Source organism: Chlamydotis macqueenii, chromosome 9, assembly GCF_036417535.1.
Source record: "Chlamydotis macqueenii isolate bChlMac1 chromosome 9, bChlMac1.mat, whole genome shotgun sequence".
Taxonomy (NCBI): Eukaryota; Metazoa; Chordata; class Aves; order Otidiformes; family Otididae; genus Chlamydotis; species Chlamydotis macqueenii.
The window spans coordinates 18119536-18135412 of record NC_141564.1 but is presented as its reverse complement, the minus strand read 5'-3'; the positions used below and the strand labels follow the sequence as shown (position 1 = coordinate 18135412).

General features: G+C 42.3%; 1 protein-coding gene across 1 annotated transcript; it reads right to left on the bottom strand.

Moving 5' to 3' along the window:
* Window positions 1-4312: 4312 nt before the first annotated feature.
* On the bottom strand, window positions 4313-12373 carry LOC104480237 (alpha-2-HS-glycoprotein). The gene is made up of 7 exons (XM_086754497.1): window positions 12116-12373; window positions 10586-10696; window positions 9247-9331; window positions 8195-8358; window positions 7793-7906; window positions 6917-6997; window positions 4313-4942 (listed from the first exon to the last, which is right to left on the bottom strand). The coding sequence occupies exons 1-7, from the start codon at window positions 12317-12319 to the stop codon at window positions 4664-4666; spliced, it is 1038 nt and encodes a 345-aa protein (XP_086610623.1). The 5' UTR covers window positions 12320-12373; the 3' UTR covers window positions 4313-4663.
* Between the last annotated feature and the right edge of the window lie 3504 nt (window positions 12374-15877).

Below are 15877 nucleotides of genomic sequence, written 5' to 3'. Positions count from 1 at the left end.
AATAAATCTCCACACAGGACAGGTCTGTTTCCATCTCTGTTCTGTCGGTGATCCAGTTCTTCTCCCAAGTAAGACAATGACACAGGTCTGAGCAATTTGAATGGGAACTGGATAAGGGCTGCAAGATTGACTGATTTTACAGTTTGTATTTGTTAAATGCTAATTGTAAACCAATATACTGACTCTCTGTTATATGCAGTCAGTTTGTTTGGGATAGAAAGCTCAGTTTGGTTTAATTCTTTGATCATTTCTGCTCAGTTGGTTACCTACAGATGAATGTTAGCCTTTAGCCCAAGGCAAGCTAGCAAAATGCAGTTCATGTCCAGACAAGAAGCCTATGGATAAATGGCCTGCTCAAGCCATTAAATACTCTTAGATAACGTGATAACAAGGTGTGTAAACTGGAGGGTGAACTGCCTTCATTTGACTTCATTTGACTTCTTGTATCTGGTGACTTCCTCTTTATGCCACCCTTTACTCTTTTTTTTTTTGCCTGTAAATTATTCTTTTTGTAGTTTGTATCAAGGAAAATGTACATCCAGTAGTTTCTTTGCCAGTTCACATCACCTTGCATAACTCTCTCAGATTTAGTCCAGACTTCTCTGTGAACTGCAGCTATTAATTTCATAACTGCCTCTTGGCCAGATGATTTAGGACCTTAGTTTACTATCTTGTTTGGTGTTATTGTCTCCCTTATACAGTATGGTCAGAGTTGGCTCAAGGAAGAGTCCCACCTGCTTAACCTTTAGCTCCTTGGCTTCTCTAACCACAGCCTCAGCCTACCCCAGCTTAAATTGTAGGAAGCCACAGGAGAACCATAAGGAAATTTGTCCAGGAATGTCACTATTTTAATTATTTTAGCACTACTTAGTGCTCTGCTTTCATTCCTTTTCAGCAACAATAAATAATATGATCCTGATGTGACTGGAGACCGTGACTGTGGGGAGCAGCAGATCACTGACTCAGCTGCTCCCTCCATGGTATCACAGAGCACAGCTAAGCTCTGCGGGTTTATTTTATCTTTGACTTATCCCCTCACTGCTGAATGTGGAGGTTGGTTTGCCAGCTAAGAGACTGCACTGTGGTCACTATTGATTCTCGAGTGATTTGCTGAGTACAGATGAAAAAGGATCACGGAAAATTCTGCCTCGAGAAACTTTAGTTTAAAATGCCTTGCGGCTAACCTGTCAGGAACTCTAGGCTGGAGACGGGGCATGGCTGTACAGATAGCTGTTATCTTGAAGATCTGGAGAAGAGACAACCACCATTACTTGGGGAGAATCTCAGCAAAACTAATTGGTTTTTTACTAAGGGGCACTTCTGCAGTATTTCACCTTGCAGGATGTTAGAAGCCAGGCAACCATTTCCCTGGCCCTGATTTTCTGTCATGGGAGTCTCTGTGGTTACAGCTATCTGCTGGACAACACCAAGCACCTTTAGGTTCAAGGGTTTCCCCTGTGTGAGGAAGGGAAAGTGCAAGTGAAGGACATAATTGTCTCTATTTAATACTACTGTAAAATTTGAGGGTTTTAAAATTTTATGTATTTTTATGTTTCTTTACTGGTGGTATAAATAATCTCAGCTCTTTAACCCAGCAGTGCTCATAGCATGCTCCTCCAGGAGACAGCAGAACCTGTCCCAGGGAACGTCCATAGAAAGCTGGGTGGGATTATACACACAGCCAGGAAGATCTGCAAAAGCACTGGGGATGAAACTGTTCTAAGAAGACTTTGGTTGGTGGCGGAGGTCTAAAAGTCAGATAGCAGGACAGAAGGGGCACATGGCTGCTAGACCGAGCTACCTCGTATGTTGCCAGTTGCTTTGCAAACTCGGGGTGAGGGATAATGTACGGACTGTACGTTCCCTCCCTCCTGGAGGGAAGGGACACGAGGAATGAATGTTGAGGCTGTAGCCATAGTACAGGAACAGCAGAAAGAGCAATGCAGACTCTCTCACATTGTTCCTTGTGCCTGGGAATGCTTCCCCTGTGGCTACAGGATAATAACTCATTTTCTTTACCCTTACAGTACACGACATTTCTATGGAGATGGGTGCCAGTTAGTGCTGGCTGTGTTGGTGCCTCTTATAATGGGGAATTGTTATATCCCTGACTCTATTCTTTGTACTTTTCCTCCCACTGGAAAGGAAAAAATTTCTCTGTTGAAGTAGCTGACCTCAAAACATGGACACAGCTGGGAAATCTGAGCATGTCCAACTGAAGCAGCACATGAAGTACATATGCTTTAGCAAAACAGGGTTTGAAAAAGCTGAAAAACATTGTCAGCCAGTGATGCAGACCTGACAAAACCATTTATGCTGCTTTTCAGGGAAGGAGGCATTTCTATTTTATGTATTGCCGTTTCGTAGCACTCATTGCCCAGAGAATCTATTAGTAATTACTGAATCTCTTACAAAGGCCCAGGTGCATGAGTATGGGGCCATACTGGGGGGAGACAAAGTGACTGCTTCAAAGCCCTCATAGAAAATGTATGCTTAAGAGGGCAAAATGTGTCCTTAAGAGAGCAAATGTTAAGGAGAAGAAGATGAGGCACAGAGCAATTGTGCCTGACTTTTTTTCCTCCCTGTTTTAGGAAACAATGCAGTAGTTACGCCAGGTGTAAGAGAACATCTGTGAAGTGGGGAGGCTGCAGATATTCTGCTACATATCCTTGCTCTCTGTGATTGGAAAAGGCAACAAGAAAATACAACATTTCTGGAGTTCAGAGATCCTCATGGGCAGGGATCCCTTTTATAAACATACTGTTTCTGCCATGAGATAGAGAATTTTCTAAGCCTGGAAAACACTGTCTCTTCTATAACTTAGTGCCCACTTCATTATATACACACAACGTGTATGTACACAAAATGTTTAGTTAAGGCAATTCCTAGTTTTAAAAATAGAAAAGCTAGGAGAGCTAATTGCTCTAGGTGAGTTAAAAACTCAATCTCATGTATCTGGTGTTATAGTAATGCAGATCATAATAGCGGCCATTTCATTAAATCCTGTACCATGCCTCATGCAGTGGGATGGGAGGACCACTGACCTTAACACTTAAGAAACTTCTACAGCTTAGTACTAGCTCTCTTTGAACAAATGGCTGCATGCAGAACATACTGAAGTCACTGCTTTACAGAGAAGCAAAAAATCACTGAGCGTTTGACCGGCAGTAGCTTATGCAATTGCTGCAACACACTTCCTGCAAGAACTTAGCATGTTCTTGAAATGTGAGACCTGCTGCCGCCTTCATCAGGAGACCTTGTTGGCAGCATGTTGCCATCACGTTAGGCTATGGCTTACAGAGTCTGGGCTGATTTCCCTTTTTCTTTGCCCTCCACACACCCAGTTGAAGCACCGGTGCAAGTGCCTATGGCTTTTCCTTTCCCACATCGACACAGCAGAGCAGAACACTTCTGTACAGCAACCTGTTGCACTGTCATCAAGAACAAATGTTAGTTGTGTTGCTTACTAAATACTGGAAGGTTGTAACTAGGAGAACAGGATAAGCTATTTGAAACAGTTCAGAAATGACATGTGTTCTGCAGCTCTTGCTGCCTGCATTATAATTATCTTGTAGCAAGTGCTGTTCCTGGTTAAAGATTCATGGCTGTCTTTGAGACTGCTCCCCGGGGCCTGCATAATTCCAGTCTGGCTGGCAGTAAAGATTCTTCTGGCCTCTGTCCCTTATTACTTCTCTACCTAGAATAGATTTTGCCTCTAATGTGTCAGAAATTCGGGGAAGATCTGACTGCTAGGACAATGGTAAATTGCCATCACTGTCTGGGTCCTATTATATATATGTCTGTAGTATATTTTTATTCCCTTGAATTCGTATTACCCCATATGCACACAGGCCATACAATACCCATGATCATATTGCACCTGTGTATCTGCTGGAAGACAGAGAATACATGTGTGTTTAGCTCAAAGGACTGATGCTTTCAGTCTGCACAGCACTGAATTTGTCCTAATTCTTTGTTCTTTTCATAGACATGGATGCTCTTATGCCGTGTCCAAAGGTATTGAGATACTTCTGATGGATATTAAAAGCAGGTACATGCTAGGAAACACTACAGGTGGAAGGGAAAAATAATTTTTTTTCTTGCCACTTCTTCAGTGTTTTTGGTGTGTGATCAAAAGAAAGGACTGACCTGATTTTCCGCAGCGCTCAGCACCCACACGTCCCAGTGAAGCTGATGAGAAGTGCAGGAGCTTACTGTTTTTGAAATCAAGCCCAGAATATGACTCATAATGCTGTGAAGGAGATACTTGACAACTACATGAAAATATATACAGATAGAAGGTACCAAAGCATTTCTGTTGAACATTTTATTGTGAAGTAACCTTTCGGGTGACGTTTCTATCACAAAGCTACAACTGTTGTACAGCTCTTACAACAGTTTCATTGAAACAATATTTTTTGTATTTTAACTAGGGCATCCCTGTATGTAGAGAAAACAACTGCTCTATGTTGTAATCACCTATATTTTGAAGCAGGCCTTTGCAAGATCCTGGTCATGGCTCTGCTCTCTGGAGGGTAAAACTCATTTGGGCTCAGAATCAAGCATTCTCACCTATTTGCACTTGATGTTGTGGTCTGTCTGTTGATGCTGCTGTTGCACACTAATCCTTTAGTTAGCTGTATTGCCATGTCAGTAACACAGCCTAGATCTTGAAATGGCGAATCTTCCCAGGACATGGAGGAGGAGGAGGCACAAAACCAACTGGGCGAGGTACTTTGTCATGCTGAGCAACCTCTACAACTGCTCTCTTTGCTACAGATTTTGCTGAGAGCAAGGAAGTAGGAAATTCTGAAGAGCTGGATTCAGATGCAACAGGGTTATTGTGGGAAAACCTGAGATTATGGTTTGTGAAGCCTTGCACAACACTGGGCACCAGTCCTGCTGATGTATCTTGACCTGGCTGAGAGTAGGTAACTCCAGGCTGGAAAAGAAAAACAGTTTGTGCTTGTGTTCAGTGACTTGGGGCTTATAATATATAGATCATGGATATTTTACTAGGTACCCTGCTCCTAGCGAGATACAGGCCTCCAACCCAGGTACAAAATGTTCCTGACCATCACAGAAGTTTGATTTGCATTTGAACACATACAGAGGAGCCTAGGAACACATTTATAATATCCGGTGGATCATTAGCACCAAATTATGTGCTATGTGAGCTTTTCACCTGCACAGCTGCCAAAATATTCAAGACCAGCTGTTTTATTCTTTCTTTCATATACCTCTGAGACAGCTAATTACTATTGTGTTACCAAGAGCTCTGGTCCATAGGAAGTATTCAACCACCACCTAGCCCTTCTCAGACCAAATGGAGGCTAACATACTTGCAGAGCACTCAGGTCCAATGCATATATGTTTTCCTCCTCTTACTTTAGCAGTGCAAGTCATGCTCCCTGAATTCAGTCACATCTAAGGACTACTAGCAAAAACCTCCAGCTGATTTATTCTACCACAATGGCTCATTTATGTTTTACGTCTATTTTATCCATCCCCCTAGCTGAGCAGAGTTTGGTTCCCTTTACTTTACCAGACATGTGAAGTTCCCAGATGGTTAGGAGGAAAAACTGTGTCAAGCCTGGAGAAACTGGCTGCTCATGGCTTGGATGGACTTACTCTTCTCTGGGTAAAAAAAACAGCTGGATGGCTGGGCCCAAAGAGTTGTGGTGAACAGAGTTAAATCTAGCTGTCAGCTGGTCACAAGTGGTGTTCCCCAGGGCTCAGTGCTGAGGCCAGTTCTGTTTAATACCTTTATCAATTATCTGGATAAGGGGATTGAGTGCACCGTCAGTAAGTTTGCAGAAAACACCAGGTTGGGTAGGGGCATTGATCTGCTTGAAGGTAGGAAGGCTCTGCAGAGGGATCTGGAGAGGACATATCGATGGGCCAAGGCCAGTTGTACAAGGATCAACAAGGCCAAGTGCTGGGTCCTGCACTTGGGTCATAACAACACCATGCAACGCTACAGGCTTGGGGAGGTGTGGCTGGAAAGCTGCCCGGTGGAAAAGGACCTGGGGGTGTTGGTTGACAGCTGGCTGAACATGGGCCAGCAGTGTGCCCAGGCGGCCAGGAAGGCCACTAGCATCCTGGCTTGCATCAGGAACAGTGTAGCCAGCAGGAGTAGGGAAGTGATTGTCCCCCTGAATTTGGCACTGGTGAGGCTGCACCTCAAATACTGTGTGCAGTTTTGGGCCCCTCACTACAAGAAAGACATTGAGGTGCTGGAGTGTGTCCAAAGAAGGGCAACGAAGCCGGTGAAGGGTCTAGAGCACAAGTCCTATGAGGAGCGGCTGAGGGAACTGGGGTAGTTTAGTCTGGAGAAAAGGAGGCTGAGGGGAGATGTTATTGCTCTCTACAACTGCCTGAAAGGAGGCTGGAGCAAGCTGGGAGTCGGTCTCTTCTCTCAAGTAACAAGCAAGAGGAAATGGCCTCAAGTTGCGGCAGGGGAGGTTTAGGTTGAATATTAGGAAAAAATTCTTCACTGAAAGGGTTATCAAGCATTGGAACAGGCTGCCCAGAGAAGTGGTTGAGTCACCATCCCTGGAGGTATTTAAAAGATGTGTAGATGTGGTGCTTAGGGACATGGTTTTGTGGTGGACTTGGCAGTGCTAGGTTAATGGTTGGACTTGATGATCTTAAAGGTCTTTTTCAATCAAAACAATTCTGTGATTCTATGATTCTATAAACATGGATGGCAGAGATGACATAATTCATTGCATAGAAATCTGTAGGATAATCAAGAGCTACCTTACCTTGGATTTTAGGATACAAAGTTAAACTTAAGTTATCATAGATAGCTAATGCAGTCCACAGTGGAAGAGGTAAACTCAAGGTGATTACTTCTAACGGTACTAGTAGGCTAGAATACTCTGGAAAGGAAGGGAATATCTGGAGCTGGTACCTGATGTCCGTAGAGCTGGCAGGCCACTTTGAGGTCCTGTGGGGGGCCCTTTACCATTGTTGCTGTGCAGAAACCAAAATTCTGGCAAAGCAGAAGATAGTCAAGAGAAAATAGTTACAAAATAGAGGAGAACTGCATTACAATTTTTAATTTCAGTACATTTAGAAATAGATACATCTTCTGATGTTTATCTGAGTAGTAAAGTGCTAGCTTTTTAGTCTGTTGAACTCAAAAACCAAGCTGTTTAAATGCATAACCAGCAAATAAGTGAAACTCCTGTATTCTTCTAGAGTAACATCCGTTGTATGTCTGGATATGAGGGAGGGAAAGAATATATAGGAATTTAGGTAAAAGGTTCCCACCCACTAAAACTGCCTAGGACTCAATTTCATCAGAAACAAAAGAATTTTAGGATGATAAAGTATACAATATAATTCTCAAGAGCCTATATATTGGAACAAAGCACACTGACAGCACTTAAATTGTAGGAAGGTGAAACAGTCTGCCCTTTTGTAATGTGTTTGTGTACTGTCCAGTACAAAGAGCCTGATTTTCTCAGGGACTCATGTTAAGAATAGTGAACAATAATATGTATTCTGTTGATTAAAAATATTTTGTGTTAAGGACACTTTGGCCCTCAAGCCTTTTTGAAATATATTCATATACTGAGGATTCAGTCCTGATAACTCAGAGAGAAAAGAAAGATGTGATACAGCTTTATGAATTATATATTGAGAAGCATATAATGATGGTATGCAACTCTCACACTCCCATCCTCACAAAGGTCTGCTCCTGCAGAAGTGCACGCGCATCACAGCATGCCACTTTTCTACCTGTGAGCTGGTGAGATCAGCACTGATGTGCTGCCATACTTACAGACTGATCATCAGGCAGCAGTTGACAAGTCTCCACATTATCTTTGGCTTCTTCTGCTGAGCAGTTCGTGGCAGCCACAGCAAACTCCACAAAGACGCTATGCATTGGGTAATACTGATAAAACAGGAAAATTGTTTAAGTGACTTTGCACTGTGAAACTGCAGAACTGCTGAGAAAAGATAAAAGGCAAATGTTGTGGCTTCTAACTCTGCATCTCCCACTGAAATGAAAGGGAATCCTGTGGCTAAGATGACACAAAATGCTTGGGAAATCAAAAGCAATTCAGCAGGGCAAATTAGAGCAAGCTAAGTCTGTTTGCAAACATAACTAGTTAGCACTACACAATTACCACAGAAGAAATATTCTGTTTACATGGAGGCTAGATATAGTTCTAGCAATTACCTGTATATTGGCTCTTCCGATCTCAAGGAGTCTGAGGTAAGCATCAGCAGTTTTGCTGTTGTGGTCACTGAGTGCAGCTGTAACAGTCGTTAATACCTCAGTGTTGTTCAAACTTGCCAGCAGTGGACAGTCGGGACAGACCCGAAGAACATCTTCGCTTGAGTCTGCAGGAGGAACCAAACAGATTATGTTTCTGTCAGATTGTTTTGAAAGGCACTGTAGACCTATTCTGTGACACAAAACACCATTTCATGGTCTGTCCCAAATTAGAGTGGAAGGAATTTTTGCAGCGCAGACTATAGATGGCAGTGTTCCACACGACTTCTGCCATTCAAGTCTTCCGGCAGCAAAAGTGCTGTGGACTTCAACAACGCATTTTGAATGTTTTTACTCAGGTTTTAATCAATTCTCTTTCTGGCAAACTATCCGTTACATCAAGGAAAAGATGTCTCAGCTCACACAAGGAATGATATAAAATTGAAGATCTTACAATTTATTGGAATTGTGTTTATGTGAGTGTGTTGTTTCATTCACTCATCAGTTTTGAAAGTAGAACTGAAGACATCTTGTACAGAGCTAAGACATCTCATACAGACCATGCAGAATAGAGATTCCACTTTCCCATGGCAATATTGAAAATGCTGGGTTTAGTAAATGGGGTGCATCTGGCAAAGGGGCTCTGAGGATGAACAAGCTCTAGTAAATTCAGACCAATAAGGAATCAAATTCCTGAGGCTAAACTCCTGAGTGAAAAGCCTCAGTACCAGCAATCTCTAGGTCAAATCTGGGACTTGCTCCCCAGATAGTTTTATAGTATCTTAATTGTAATAGTAAAGAGGAGCAAAGAGACAGGGCTGGGTTTGTAGATGAATGAAATCAGAAAAGGGGAAAAATTGCTTTCAAAACAGCTGGGTTTATAAAACCCATTAACTGTCATCCTTTATGCAGTATTTATACACAGTGTTTTAGAATCAGAAAAGCTAGTGAACTGTAACCACTGCTACAATAATACTCCAGCCTGTAGATTCGAACTTGAAGAACAAAGTCTTTACCTGCATGTGAGTGACATTTACTAGCAAGCACAGATAACTTTCCATCCAGCTTCTGCATTTTGACATCACAGTCACCCTCAACTGCCTAGAGAGAGAGAGAAAAATCAAAGCGTTACATCGTTCAGATAAATAGGAATTTCTGAAAAGAGCAACTATTACTAAATTCGAAAAACCAGATCCTAGCTGCGTGTTCCTGGTAGAATCAGTCTGATTGCAGAGGTGCTGCTAGGCGTGTCCTGGTGTCTGTGATTTTGTAAAAGACAGACCAGAGCTGCAAATTTGGATCCAAATCTGGATCTCAAAAGTATTGGAAGTGCCAGAGTAGCCAGATTATGGACATTTGGTTCAGGTTCCTCTCTCATAAAGAGCAAAGAATATTAATACTTATGAATTAAGACCTTTTGCAGAGATGCTTGATAAAATTCTCAGTAATCTCGACTGGTCAGTGGCCATGGTAACAGCAGAGTGTGCTGCCTTGTGCAAGCTGGCTCACATGCAACGTGATCCAGCAGGGGAGGAGATGTCAAAGGCAAAGCCAGAGTCACCGGGAAGAGGGAACGGTTAGAGTTACCTCCCCTAAGATGGAAAACGGGATCTGAGCCCTGGTGAATACCGGGGTGGATCGTGATTCAAATTTAGTCATGAGCTCTGTGAATTGGGCCCCATTCTGGAAACAGCAGGCTTAAATCGTCAATTGCTCACTCTGCTTTCTGCGTAGAAACCAGAGCTGCCTGTACTCAGACAACAGTTCCACTGCTTTGGTTAGGGAAAGCGTTTCACAGTTGGATCACACTTGCATAAGAAGAAAATATTTGAGGCCAGTAAATTCCAGCTGAGCACTACTTTGAAGGCAGAGCTCTGTCTGAAGGGAATAGCTCTTCTGCAGTCTTGACTAGGACTAGGTGGCTAGATCTGATGGGATTTCACTAGGTGACACCCCACATGTAGCCAAGGGAAGGCTGTGTATGCAGAGATTCACAACCTACCCTGTCTACAGTTTGCAACGAGGCAGTGACATCTGGGCTGGCCATGGAGGGCTGAATCTGGAGCCCCTAAACAAGGCCTCATGGCATTAATGAACTGTCTATGGGACGTTATGCTGACAGTGACACATCCTCTTCACATAAGAGGGCATGAAAGAATTCCAGGAGTCAAATCCTTCATGACATGAAGACAACAAAATCCACAAGGAGGTTACAAGTGATGGGTAGTTATAGGCTGTTACAGTGATATAACATTTGCTTGGATATCTAACTGATGATAGCCTGGCCCTGGCCTCTAGCATCAACACCCTGAACACACACCTTTGGACCGAGGTAGCAGTGTTTTAGATACTCACATGTTCTGTGAAGCTCCTTACTGTGCAGTTCACAAGAGGTGTAGGGCTAAGAATGTGGCATGTGGTCTCTAATAAGTCCAGTTCAAGAAATATTATGTCATTATTCAGCCCCTGGAAGGAAAAAAAGCAAACAGGAATTGTAGTAATTACTTCACAAAAAATCACCAGAGTTCTTCTCTGGGGCTGTGCTGTGGTCTCTGTTACTGACTGTCACTGGTTAGCTCCAGGTATACACTAGAGTAACTAAGGATGTCCTTACTGTTTGACTTCATTAAAAACAGGACCCAGTTTTTCAGCTGGAGTAAGTCAAGATAGTCACACTGATTTTTTTCCCAGCTAAAGAGCTGGCCAATAAATATTGGAAAGTCCAGCCTGTATGTAGTGGGTCCATTCTCTTAAGTTAACTTGATTTTATTTTGTTGGGTAGTTTTAAAAAATCAACAGCTGTCTTTGTTGATGAAAAAACTTTGTGTCTCTATAACTGGACACAAATAAACACTGGTGCATATTGGCCTGTCCCATTTAGTCTATTGGAATTACACTGAATTGCACCAGCTAAGTTCCAGCCCCAATATTCATGTTGTTTATGGACTGCAGGATCTTTCATGGTGGTTCCTAAACCTTTGCAACTCTAACATAAGACATGTGAGTGGAAGGGCAGAAGTGAGGTTCCCTAGCTCTGAGATTGACTCTGAGGTTTGAGTCACGAGTGATTCCATTTAAACCAATGAAGATATTTTAGTGCAAAAGTATTAAATATGAGCAAAGCAGTGTCACCAGTGGTTTTTTTTTTTTTGTGGGGATAACTGTGGGTACACTTCTAATCTTATTAATGTCTGGTTTAGTCTCTTGTAAGTGACTTTGGTACCCTTTCTTTCACAACACATAGAAAACAGCCATGGAGCTTCATTCTTGTTAATATTTGGGATCGTTTTCAGTGTTTTGAGATAATCAAAGGTTCTGAATGGGTGCATACATTGTATTCATGACCATTTCTAGCCTTTCTAGATGCCTACAATGATGGCAATAGATCTTAGTGAAAATGAGACTACAAGCCACAGTTATTTTCTTCCAGCTTCCTTGTCAGCTCAATGGGATATTAGGTGAAATTAATGCCTACTACAAAATCACTAATAGCATGGAATTATGATAGGTATGCATTTAGCTAATAAATAATTACCTGCATCATGAAGATTATCCTCACAGTTTTTCTCCAGATTAGCTACAGGGCTCATGAATCAGCACTTTGAATGATCTGCCCTAGCAAGCATACTGCATCTATAAACAGAGCCCTTTCTAGTATTGTATAAAAATACCTGAACATTTCTCTCTCCCCCTCTATTCTGCTTTTTGAGAGATATATTCCAGTGGCCTGGATTCTCAACTGCTACCAGGTGGCATCGCCCCATTTAAATCAACAGAGCCGTGCTGATTTACCCCCTGTGTTGATACAGCCCTTGGCAGGGCTTGTGGCCATTTCCAAGCATCTCCAGGTTAACACAATGCTCTGCCTGCAAGTTCCTCACTTACCTGGGGTACCACGCGGATATTCTCGATTCTGTTTAAGGCAAACTTGTATCCGTGGTGACTGTGACCATTAATATAACTCACAGCCACTTCAGCTGCTGCTTCAGATTCTGGGTCATCGCAGCCCAAGGGAGCAGGGAGAACTGCTGGTACAGCTTTGTGAATTGGAAGCTGAACAAGCAATATTAAAGCTACCAGTGCCTTCATGGCACCTGAGGAAAACTGATCCCTTTCAGAAATAAAGATCTAAGAATACTGTTCAGATGGTAGGTAGGTAGCCAGAACTGGGGTCTCATTTATATAGTACATACCACAGACTTCGCATGAGCGCATGTCTGATATTTGTCCCAGTTCCAAGAGGCATTGCAAACAACAAAAGAGAAAAGTAAATGTTAGGACATCAAGCTGACTGATTAATATTGGCCAAAGTAAATTTTATCAGCTAGGATATTGCGAAGTCTGCTAAAGCAGCTACAGAGGAAAGTGTCAGCAAAAATGTAACATAATTTTTAGACACTTTTCTACCAAACAAATACAGTACATGTGAGAGGAATATGATCCCTAACGATCTAAATGTGTAGAGATGCTAGTGCTAATTAAGCGTTCTTGAAAACAGGACACATTGTGTTAGGGCCCAAATCTCACCAGACACCAATCTGAATTGTGAGATAAGTAACATGACAAATTAGAAAATTGAATTTGAATGAGTTCTAAGGATCACATTCAATGATACATGTAATTATATAGCAACTTTTGCTACTGAATTCATTTGGAATAGGAAACGAGACATCATTTCTAAATATTTTGCATCAGCTCTTTCTTTCTCTGGATAATCTGAATACTTCCAGTAGTTCCTGGAATTTCATTTTGCAAAGCAGGCATCTTGTAGAAATTTCTCTGGAATATGTTGTACAGATTTGGGGGTTTGGCAGAAGATCCTAAAGGGCGCAAAAGTGTTTTAAGGAGAATGTAGATGAAAATTAGCTGCTTAAATGCTCAGGAGTGCTGGACCCCAGATTATATTTACATTTACAGTGTATGTGTTTACAAAACAGTAGCTGCCTAACAGAAATGGAGCAGAATTCTATGGAGCACTTCTGTCATGTGCCCAGCGTTTAAGGTCTTTAATTTAAGCTGAGATGACTTTAGCTACATAGACTCTAGCTAGATAGACTCTAGTTCAAGCAATAGAAAAGTTTTTCCTGTGGGGATTTCAGAATAGATTTCTATGATCCATTTTATGGTGATGATCAAGCTGCAGAATAGTAAAGGTCCCTTTTGGCTTTAAAATATCTGAATCTTTGTTGTAATTTTCAAGGAGTTCAAGAATTAGCTGCAGATTTGAGACAAATAGGAGGACTTCAGCAGATTTAGTTGTTTTCACTTTAGATAAGTATTTCTCAGCTTGCAATATAGAGTGAGTGAGGCTAAAAGATTTGTGAGAAAAGCAGTCCTGAGTCATGCCTCTCTCTTCTAGAATCTGGAAATACAGAAACCAGCATAAATAGAAATGGTTTTGTTGGACAAATTAAGTGATGAAGGAGAATGGGAAAATACTAAAAAGATGGAATGATTTCTCTCTCTTCTTTTAACTCACAGTTCAGTTTCTAACCTGTGAATCTTTTAACTCCCCTTTTCCTTTTTTAGTATTAAACATTGGGGTAAACTTCCAACAAGTGCAAGTTTAAATTGATTTTCACCTAAGTGACATATAATTACCCTAGCGAAGGACTTAGACCATTATTTATAAATTTAATGTGGTCATTACTCAGTTTCTTATCTTAAATCTTCTCCAATTCAGAATTTATTCAGTATTTATTATCTTCTTTCTTCCCTCTCCATTGCCACTCACATTCAGTATTCCATTTACCAAGCAGGACAACAAGGAAATTCTTTGGAGTCCACTGCACCTCTTCTCAGTTTCTCCATAGGATTACTGAAGACCTTCCTCTCTTGGTGACTGTATGGACTTTCTTTGCTGGCACACAGCATGTGCACAGATGATTGATAATGCTCAGTGCAATGTGGAATGGTTGCAGCTAGCGCTTTTTGGGTGACTTGTGATATGTGTGAGGAAATTAGTGTTTGGTGTTTATGTTTGGGAACGGAGTTTGAAAGTGCAATCCGGTAGTTTGGCTACAGGTAATATGACAAGGAGCCTTTCCCCTTTTGGATATGGACTGACACAGATCTGCCTAATTATTCTCTTCTGGAAGTGAGATTGCTGATGTCAGCTCCCTGTAGGCCTGTGTCCCATCATGGCTGGCCCTTTTTTGACGCCCTCACTGAAGAGGCAAAAATTGCAGAAATAACTTACTGAACTCAGTGCAGATCTATTCTCTCTCTTTCATGTCTGGGACATAGTAAAAAGTTATCCTTTAGTAGTGGCTGCAAATAGTTCTTACAGTACAAGAAAGCTGAATTCCATGGGCTCCTGGCCTGAAGGTCACATCTCGACCCCACTGAAGTGAACAAGTCTTTCACAGAGTTACAGTATCACAGAACAGTTACCGTTGGAAGGGACGTCTGAAGGTCATCATGTCCAACCCCACTGCACAAGAAGAGCCACCTAGAGAAAGTTGCCCAGGACCATGTCCAGATGACTTTTGAATATCTCCAAGGAGGGAGACTCCACAACCTCTCTGGGCAACTTGTACCCGTGCTCGGTCACCCTCACAGTAAAAAAGTGTTTGCTGATGTTCAAACAGAACCTCCTATTTCAATTTGTGCTCATTGCCTCTGCTCCTGTCACTGGTACCACTGAAAAGAGCCTGGCTCTGTCCTCTTTGCATCCTCCTTTCAGGTATTCATCTACATTAATAAGATCCTCCCAAGCCTTCTCTTCTCTATGCTAAGTAGTCCCTAAACCTCTCCTCGTAGAAGAGATGCTCCAGTACTGTAATCATCTTCATGGTCCTTTGCTGCGCTCTCTCCAGTATGTCCGTGTCTCTCCTGTACTGAGAAGCCCAGAACTGGGCACAGCACTCCAGCTGTGGTCTCACCAGTGCTGAATAAAGGGTATGGATCACCTCCCTAAAGCTGCTGGCAATTCTTTGCCTAGCGCAGCCCCGGATACCGTTAGCCCTTTTTGTGGCAAGGACACATTGTTGGCTCATGTTCGACTTTGTGCCCGGCAGAACCCCCAGGTCCTTTCCTGCCAAGCTGCTTTCCAGCTAGGTGGGCCCCAGCACATATTCGTGCATGGGATTGTTCTTCCCCAGGTGCACGGTTTCAGACTTCTTGTTGAACTTCATCTGTTTCCTGTCAGCCCATTTCTCCAGCCTGTCATGGTCCCTCTGGATGGCCACTCCTCCCAGTTTTTGTCAGCTACAACCTTGCTGCAGGTACACCCTGCCTCATAATCCAGGTCATTAATAAAGATGTTAAACAGGACTGGACCCCAGTATTGACCCCTGGGGTACACTGCCAGTTACTGGCCTCCAACCAGACTTTGTGCCTCTGATCATCGCTGCTCCAGCCCCAGCCATTCAGCCGGTTTTCAATCCACTTCCATCTGCCTCAATCCACCTTTCACATCAGTAGTGTTAGACTTTGGCCCTAGTGAATTAGGTTGCCTGAGAGATTTTCAAGGCTTCACTGTGATGGAAGTAGAACAAGCTGGGTTTACTGCCCTTGTTATATAAAATATAGTATTGATTCTATGCTTAAGAATTGAAGCTCCACTGAATCTCAGTTCTTAATAATTCATATAAACCACCATGGAAAGGTGAGTTGATGGTTTTCTTTTTTGCTTTCTCTTTTTTT

Coding starts and splice junctions, on each gene's coding strand:
- LOC104480237 (XM_086754497.1), bottom strand. CDS start 12,319: ATGAAGGCACTGGTAGCTTTAATATTGCTTGTTCAGCTTCCAATTCAC. Junction 10,697..12,115: donor ATATCCGCGTGGTACCCCAG/GTAAGTGAGGAA, acceptor TTTTCCTTCCAG/GGGCTGAATAATGACATAAT. Junction 7,907..8,194: donor TCGGAAGAGCCAATATACAG/GTAATTGCTAGA, acceptor CTGTTTTATCAG/TATTACCCAATGCATAGCGT.